Here is a 9,569-nt window from a genome sequence, read left to right on the forward strand (position 1 = left end):
TGTGGGTGATGTTTTGACTCCTTTGAGAGTTAAATATGTGGGACTGATGTGTTTATGCATTTTTATGCATATTGTGGGTATGTGCAGTGTATCCCTTCATCAGTTTTATATAGCTTGGGTTATACTATTTATCTTTTTGGTTTTTAGGTTTTTAGTATTAATCCCTTGTTGTTATTAGTTCTTTAGGTTTATATTATCAATCCCTTATTTGTTGTTATTAGTTCCTTAGGTTTATATTATCAATCCCTTATTTTTGTTAATCTAAGGGTTCATATTCTTATCATAAAATATTATTGATAGGGTTTATAATATCAACGAGTGTTTAATATAGATTCTTTGGGTTTATAATCCATTAGGTTTATGATATAAATTCCTCCTGTTTAAAGTATTAATCATAGGTTTTATATTATTATGAATTTATATTATTATAATAAAATTCATATAATAATCATAAATATATAAGTATATAAGAATATAGTTGCTATTATTTGTATAGCTATTAATTATCATAAATAATAATATTCATGATATTGTTATTATAATAATAATTATATTGGTATATTATTATAATATTATAATGAAATCTCAATATTATTAATATTTTTTTTTCTCGATTAAGACTAATTCAATTAAGCAAAAATATTGTACAAGAGGATACCTTCCAGAGAGGCAGAAAACCGGCAACCGGAAATGATAAGACTATCAACCTCGGTTCCGGAGAAGGAAATAAGCAAGCAAGGAGCTACAACAAGTCACTGGTACCCTAAAGAAACAATGATTCCTACCCTGAAAGGGTAGAGGAATCAACACGAAGCTTTTTCCCTTTCCTTTTTTTGACTTCAACCCAACCATTTTGGGGTGGATGAGCAATAACAACTTGAAGATTGGGGTCCTCCACAGGAGAGCCCTCCTTTTCTGAATTAGAGGAGGAGGACAAATGGACACGTTTCTGAGCAATGGCTGAGTCAGTGGAAGGCGCTAGACCATCTGTGGGAGGGGCCATGAAATGAGGCGGCTGATTCAATTCTTCATCACTATCTTCATCTTCAGAGCTGGAGGAATCAGAATTTACGACAGGAGGAGGAGAACAAGGAGCCCATCGTTTAGACTTGGGCTTGGAGACGTTGGCCTTGTTCTTTTTTGCTGGGCGAGATGCGCATGTATTCTGCAAATGCCCATATTGGTGGCAATGGCGGCACCGAAAAGCAGTATTCTCGTAGTCCAGTGTCTGGGTCCAGACGAAGTCGTTAATCTTGAGATTGATTTGTTCTTGAAGTCCTTTGCTCAGATCTAATTCCACACATATTCTTGCATATGAGTAGAGGCCTTTGGCTTCCCGCCATAAATCACCATTAATGAAGCTGCCCAAGGTGTCTCCTATAGCTCTGAAGACACGAGTACTCCATAGGTGGGCAGGTAAGTTTGGAAGCCGGATCCATACAGGTGTTTTAGTAATTACTGTCGTAGCAGGATCAAAATCTGGGAACCAAGGAGTCAGGAATAGTCCTGCCGTTCCCATGAACCAAGGGCCTTCTGCTAAGGCCTTTTCATAGTGCTTACTGTTGTCAAATAAAACAATGAAATAACCTTTCGAACAAAAAAAGATCTTACAATGATGTGTCCAGTTTGCATGGATCCATGCATAGAGATCCTGAGATCGCGGCCACAATCCATTGAATCTGCAAATGATGGCTCTTTCTGCAAATTCTTGAAGATTGGAAGCCAGTTCTTCATGAATGAGTTCAATAGAGGGTACTTCTTCAATCTCGTCAACCAAGAAGGCCTTAGATTTAAGGGCATCCGGGGGTTTGGGGATCTCAGAGTGAACAACATATTTGTATGAGAAAGGCCATGAAGAGGAAGACTGTCCCGCTGCACCTCCTCTCAAACGAAGGGTTACCACCACAGAGCTGTTCCTGGAAATGTTGTAAGCAGAGAGGGAAAAAGGGTCTTCAAGTTGTTTACCTTGAAAGAGGAGACGCTGAAAGCTTGAAGGGATCCCCATTCTGCGCTCTAGATTCAGTTTGAGTTCCTGCACCAGATCTGAAGCGCTGGCCCAATGCATGATGGTTCTGCCTGAAGGCTGAGAGATTTGGATCTGAAAGGAGTCAGGTAAGGGTTTTGAGCTTCCTAGAGCAAAACTGCCATGGCCATTTCCCATCCGGGGGAGCAGACCTGCAAGATCTTGGCCAGGGTGTGAACAGATCTCTGGATCTGGCCAGAGCGCGGCTTGATCTGCCTTCTGGGTAACCGGATCTGGCTGATCTTTGTCAGATCTGAAGCAAAGACCGTGCTTCGGAGAGCGAATGATTTCTCCAGATCTTATCAAAGACCAAGCTATCATTGAGATCTCCTGCTCTGGTTTGTGGCCAAAGCGCACGGATAACTGTTGCGTCGAGGCCATGATGGCTTGTACAGATCTGCCGTAAAGGCATAATGATCCCGCACTGTGCTTGCCGCGCCTGCCCTGGATGCTGGATTGGACCTTTGCTTGACGGTTACCTGCAAGAACCTTCTCCGTTTCAATATGATTGCCGAGCTTAATACGAGCCAACACCAAGGCCCCCTGTCCTCCATGGCCGTCGTGATCACCGAAGGAAGTGTCGACGGGAGAAACCCTTTCCAGAGCGGCCGAAGGCGAAGAGCAAAACCCCTGCGCCGCAACTGCGTCCATCGTTCCTCTATTTTTCGGGGGTTTACATAGTTCTCAATATTATTAATATTATTATTATGTTTTTATTATAATAATAATAAAGTATAATTGTTATTATTTTTTTATAATTTTATATTATTAGATTTTTTAAATAATATAATTATAATCTAATATGTATTTTTTTTTTCTAAGTAAAAGCTAATTCTATTAAAGGAAAATCAAAATACTGTTACAAAATGTAGCTTCAGCCCTAAGCATCCCAGAGCGTACAGTACAGCAAACCATCCTATAATTGGGAGGACTAGAGATAGATTCCAGTGAGAGCACAATGATACAAAAGAAGTCAGAAATTATCAGAGTGAGAAGCATAAGAGCAGAGAGCTGAATGAGTCCGCAGAGGAGTTGCAAGCTACCAAACCAAGCAAAAAGAGCTACATTCCAGCAGTCCGAAAGGGAGTCTTGGTCTTCATTCCAAAACAGCGCCACAACGAGAGCATCTAGAGTCAAAATCGAGAAAAGGGGAAGCAGAAAACCAAGAGGCATTAACCATCCAAGCCCGGCTCTGGAGGTTCCTCAATCACTGGGAAGCCATTGCCAAACCATGGCTCTCCATCTTTCACTACATCATCAGCGCTGCTGCCACCCTGAGGAGTCGCAGAGGGATGAGTTTCACTAGAACAGCCAGGAGTAAATCGAGAGACAAAAGTTCCATGAGGGTTGCCACCCGGAGTTTGACAATCGTCAGTCCTGCATCTCTTCTTGTGATGTTTGCCACGCTCGTTCTTTGGACCTTCAGCATCCAAATTTCGCGCCGTATCATGGTTGTCCTCTGCACCAAGACTGCCGTGAGAGAGCGCTGCAAGAGAGCTCTCTGGACCCAGAGACGGAGTTTCTTCTTCGGCAAAATAACCGTGACATTGGCCGAGATAATAGGCCTGTTGAGGGAGCTTTGAAACCTGAAGCTGGTAGTTTGAAATGCATTGTGTGAAAAGGGCCTACCAGAGGGGCTTTGAGAGGGCGAATTGGAATGAGCAACAGGCAGAGCTGAAGGAGTTGGATTAAGATCCACAGAGTGAGACCTTTGAGAGCGGCCCCGCCCCCTCCCTCCACGTCTGCTTCCAGAACGATGCTGTATTCTATCTCTAACCATAATGAAGCCGCTGAGGGGAGAAGAGTGAATGCAGGAGATTATGGAAAAGAAGCAGGATGGAGACAGGGGGATGCTGGAGGTAAGAGAGGAAATGGTCTGAGACTTACGAAGAGATTGCGCCTCAATGGCATCAAACACCAAGACAACATAAAGAAGCGATTGCGCTTTAATGGCGGCAAACACAGGTTCACTGCACAACTGAGCGGTGGGATAAGCCCATGCTTGAAGGCGACGAGCATAAATAGATAGGGATGGTTGAAAACGCCATGAATGAGCCAGCATTTGGCGAGCTGTGAGGATAGAGAGCATTTAAAGCCCATTGCAGGCTGGAACGAGTTCGCCTTGGGTGAGCCGAACCAGTCCATGTGAAAATTGACAAGTGCCTTGTGGGAGCTCGGATTGCAGAGCCATACAGCCGTTGGCAGGACCGCCTCCCTGCAAACTTAATTAATCGCATTGATTGTCATTCGAACCACCCGCATCCGAGTCATAATCTAATATTATTGGGAGCTATTTTTATTATTAATTAATATATATTAAGAGTTTATATAATTATTATAATATTAATATAATATTTATACAGTAATATATATAAATAATGTGATTGTTGATATTTATATAGTTATTAATAATTCTAAATAGTAATAATACTTAATCTCATGTATACAAACCCTAACATAAATATTAAAAATACTAAATCTTAAAAATAAAAATAATAATATTATTATTATTATTATTATTATTATTATTAGTAGTTTGTATTATTATAATAATATTAATATAATAATCATAAATATGTAATTATATATAGTTATTAATTACCATAAATAATAAATAATTGGTCCTTATTGTTCTTGTTATAATAATATATTATAATAATATTGATTATACCATATGGTAATTATATTTGTATATTACTATAATAATATGATATTATAATTAAATATAATTTTTATAATTTTTATCATTTTTTTTATAACTTTATATTATTAGATTATTTAAATAATATAATGATAACCTAATATTATTATGAGCTATTCTTATTATTAATTAATATATATTAGGAGTTTGTATAATTATTATAATATTAATATAATACTTATACAGTAATATATATAAATAATTTAGTTGTTAATATTTATGTAGTTATTAATAATCCTAAATACATATACTAATTATTAATGAGGTTGATATACGGCTATTTGCTTATGTCAATCACATTGGAAAATGTGGTTGTATATATGATTGATATAAACTTATTTATCAACCATATTTGTCAATATGGTTGTGCCAATCATAACTTAGTTGTATATGATGTCATTCACTCATTCAACCATAAAATTTAAAAGTTTATATACCTTACATTAAAGTAATAATAAAAATATTATAAGCAAAAAAAATATAAAGATATTATATATAACCCAATAAAATTTTATTATAAAAAAGGTAATGTGAATTTGAAGAGCTGACACTATTAGAATTTATTTATCACAATTTAAAAAAACATTTTTTTCGAAACGATTTTCGACTTGGGCTTAGTTTCTAAGGATACCAATACAAAGCCTGCTTTGATATGATTTCCTCTCATAACAAATATTATAGATTAATCGACTATAGTTTCGAATCATCCATGGATGAAGAGAATACTGCACTCGCTATAGTTCGTTTGTCTAATGATATTGTTGATTTTTATAATGTTATTTGACATCTTATATACGTTTACTCATATATAGTGTTTCATATGACAGCGATGAACATGGTAAGTATCTTCAACCAAAATGGCAGAATAAAAAATATGGAAGGCAAGGACTAACTTTTCGACCAAGAGCGCCCTCAGTACCGATGACAACAACTTGTTCCTGCTCGATATTTTCTTTAAATTTGGCCCGTCTCCTACCTTCTACCCACAAAAAAAACATTGACATTGTTTCGTTTCATATTTGAGACTTCATTTTACATCTCTCATGGAGGTTCATACTTGCAAACTCAAATTATCTTTTCATGGTTGGAAACTGAAATTGCCAGGCAGTGGAGGTACGTGTTAGAACATGAACGCAGCTAACTACTAGAGAATAGGAACAACGACGTACTGGACAATAGAAATGTGTCAGATCATGGAAACTGCTTATCAATGCAAACCTCATCAATTACTGACACTAGCCTTCTTATTTGCAAGGATCCGACCACTTCAATATTGACACATTCTATGGCATCCTGTTCGCATAAACATTATATATATGGATTTGTTTACGGTGGCTAGCATTTCACTCATAGGGCAAATTTCCACCCAGTTAGAAAATTTCTAAGAAATTTGACTGATGGCATGAAAATTTCTTATCAATGCAAACCTCACCAATTACTGACAGTAGCCTTCTTACGACCACTTGAATATTCACACATTCTATTGCATCCTGTTCGCACAAACATTGTAATGACAGTAAATACTAAGCACAAACATTATATATGGAGTTGTTTAAGGTGGTGACAATTTCACTCAAACATTATATGGGGTTGTTTAAGGTGGTTACAATTTCACTCACATGGCAAATTTTTAGGCAGTTAGAAAATTTTCAAGAAATTTGATTGATAGAGTGTTTGAATGATTTTGTTTACCCTGGAAATAGATTCAGTACCATTAAAAACCCTTGGACACTCAAAATCATGAAGCTTGAGCATTGTAAGTTAGATTTCAAAAAAAATATTTGGATTTTGTCAAAATCTTGCTAGAATTTCCATTATTTTCCAGGCTAAATTGTGGTCTGTTAAACTACTCTTTATATATAGAAAGTCTCCATTGAAAATTATTTTATTCTCATGTAATAGACAATTTATATGTAATAAGTCTTCAATTAATATCATTGTTTTCTCATGCAATAGACAATGCACAATTTGTGAGGGACCATCTAAATGTACCTTGAAAATTTTCAAAAAAATTCACTGTTGGAGTCTTTGAATAGATTTTTTGATGGTGGAAAATGGATTGAGCACCATCAACAACCCTTCAGGAACCCAAAATCCAAAAGCTTTATAGCTATAAGTTGGATTTCCAAAAATTCAGCCGGATTTTAGAAAAATATTACCTGAATTTCAACGATTTTACAGGTGAAATTGTGGCCTCCTTAAACTACTCTTTAGATATAGTAAGTCTCTGTTAAAAATCATTTTATTCTTAACCAATAGACAATTTATATATAACATGTCCTCACTGAATATCATTTTTATAAAAATGTCCTTAGAAAGGTTTAAAAAAAATTGACAAGTGAGTATTTAAATCACTTTTTTGATTAACCTTCAACAACCCCAAAGCTACCCAAAATTTTAAACATTGACGGCTATAAATTAGATTTGCAAAACATTTCAGCCCTTTGTTATCAAAATAGCCCCAAAATTTTCATTATTTATGGACAAAATTGAAGCTCTTACCTTACTCTTTATACATAATAAATCTCCATTAAATATTATTTTATCCTCATGCAATAAATAATATAAATTTATATATAAAAAGTATTCATTGAATATCATTTTATTCTCCTGCAATAGACGGGTAATAGACGGGTATAGTAGTCATCAATCTCAGGAGACATGTCCCTATGGCAATTTTCACGACAAAGCTAGACAAAAGGGGTCGAGAACTAGCTCTGGCATGCTCACTCTGGTATATCGTTCGAGCATAGCCCCATCAGCGGTTTTCAACTACTACTTTCTGTATTTTACGTACTGAATACATTAGCCTTTCATCATCTGTGATCTAGAACATTCTTTTCGTGTGTTTGTTCTAAGATCTACTCAGCAGTTTTGTTTTAAAATCCATTGAGACCTTTCTGGAAGTTAATTGCAAGATAGTATGATAAAACAAAGCAGTGAATATGTACAAAGTTGGCTATTGTTTCCAGAACTTATCTTATCAATATGATTATCACACTTCGATTTTCAGATATTAAGAACTAAACGATAAAAAAGCATGGGGTACAATGAAACCCTTATGATTTCAATTACAGACTGATCCATAAGGCTAACACCCATGAATATGTAATTCAAGGGATATTTAGGAAATTGGAATACATAGAAAAGTTTCTTTGAGAATGAATTTCATTCAATAAAACCAGTCCTCCTCCAAACTGCATTTCGTACCTGGCTGAGATCTCTGCCTTTGAGAGTCCTCCCAACACCTTCACACACCGAGGAAGTTGTTTCTCTCTGGGCAAGCTGCTTGGCAACGACTTCATGAGGCGGGATCCTCTCAAAATCACTATCAGCTTCATCATCATCACTGTTATGTTTATCAACTATTGCAAGACTTGTCCTCTTGTAATTCTCATTCCTCTTTTCCTTCCATGCTATCTGAGACCAGTCAGGGATATTCACAGGAGCAGAAGACTGATACGTTGTTCTCCCCTTATTTTTCTCCTCATTACATGAACCCTTCCTAGGAATTTTCGCTGAATTAGTCCCATAACTACTATTCCCCTCCTTAATCCCCTTAGATCGGCATCCTGTAACTATAATACAACCCTTCTCCTGTAAGCCAATCTGCTTGGTCTCCGCATCATCAACACCACCCCATATATCCTCTTCATTAAACGCTTCCATTCTCTCGCAATGATCAGAAATACTTTCAGATTGCTGAGGCCCGAGGATTTTATAAATATGATAATTCTCGTTAGGTTTGGACCTCACCAACACAGAATTACTCCGATCCATAGCTACCCAAGAGCTTTCTTCAAGATCCTACTCATACAATTCTCTATGAGGCTACACAGATTGAGCCAATTTTTAGGCTTTCCTGCCTCACCTAGAAATTCTACACAAAGATTTCCTGAAATTTAAATAGCCCAACTCTAAGAGCCTACCTAGATCCTCTGATTGAACTAATTCGGATAATTCTCAGTTCGGGTGCAGTGCTTACCATCATAGTCCTCTTTGTAAGGCTCGTTTTTTATGGGAGCTCTGCGCTGAGGGCTAAAACTCATTCTTTAAGAACTTGTTTGGGACCGATTTGCCTACCTGTGTGTTGTACTCCATCCCACCGAAATCAAGAACCGTCATTGCTAGAACCGATAAAATTTGTATTCGAATGTTGATTTCATCCGGTTAGTAGTGTGCAACATCAGTCGTCGTTCCCCTTCGTCCTTCACGCCCCATTGTTCCCTACTACCATAACAACTGACTTCATTGTTGAATCTACCCTCATGCCCCCAGCAATACCAGCATCCCCTACTCTTGAATGTTCCATAGCTCAATTTTTATTATTATTGATGATAATGATAAAGTAGAGGATAATATAAGATATATTTCTGAGGACACCGGCCATACTGGTTGCTTTCCATTAATTTGGGTTTTTTTAATAAGAAAATAGATTTAGCATCGTCAAAAAATAATGCATAAAAAATTAGTGAATCCGAACCCTTGTAACTTAGATGGAAATCATGTTTTCATTATTTTGGAGACTAAAACGTGCATGGGAAATTTTTTTCCATTAGGCATTATTGCAGGGATAAGGTCGGTGAATACCGTTCACATTCAATTGGAATCATTATTAGCGCCCGGACCTTCCGTGGACCAATAGGATACTGCCGACGAATTCTCAAAATTGGCACTTTACTGTTCAAAGTCAACGTACATGTTGGGCTGTATGCCATCGTTCTGAATAATATTAACATTAACAATCCCGCAATGATTAACGTATTATTAGTTGTGCAGGCAAGCAGGAATGGAATTTGAAGAAACTAAAAATTCTTCAAAATCTAAACATTCCTTGTTAAAATT

General features: G+C 36.8%; 1 protein-coding gene across 1 annotated transcript; it reads right to left on the reverse strand.

Annotated features, from left to right (window-relative positions):
- Positions 1–7,698: 7,698 nt before the first annotated feature.
- On the reverse strand, positions 7,699–9,028 carry LOC149226248 (uncharacterized). The gene has a single exon (XM_089375250.1). It carries the CDS (start codon positions 8,502–8,504, stop codon positions 7,893–7,895), a length of 612 nt encoding a protein of 203 aa, XP_089231376.1. The 5' UTR covers positions 8,505–9,028; the 3' UTR covers positions 7,699–7,892.
- Positions 9,029–9,569: the final 541 nt, after the last annotated feature.

Source organism: Pinus tabuliformis, chromosome J (genome assembly GCF_031772625.1).
Source record: "Pinus tabuliformis cultivar Carrire ecotype Pingquan chromosome J, CPIR1, whole genome shotgun sequence".
Taxonomy (NCBI): Eukaryota; Viridiplantae; Streptophyta; class Pinopsida; order Pinales; family Pinaceae; genus Pinus; species Pinus tabuliformis.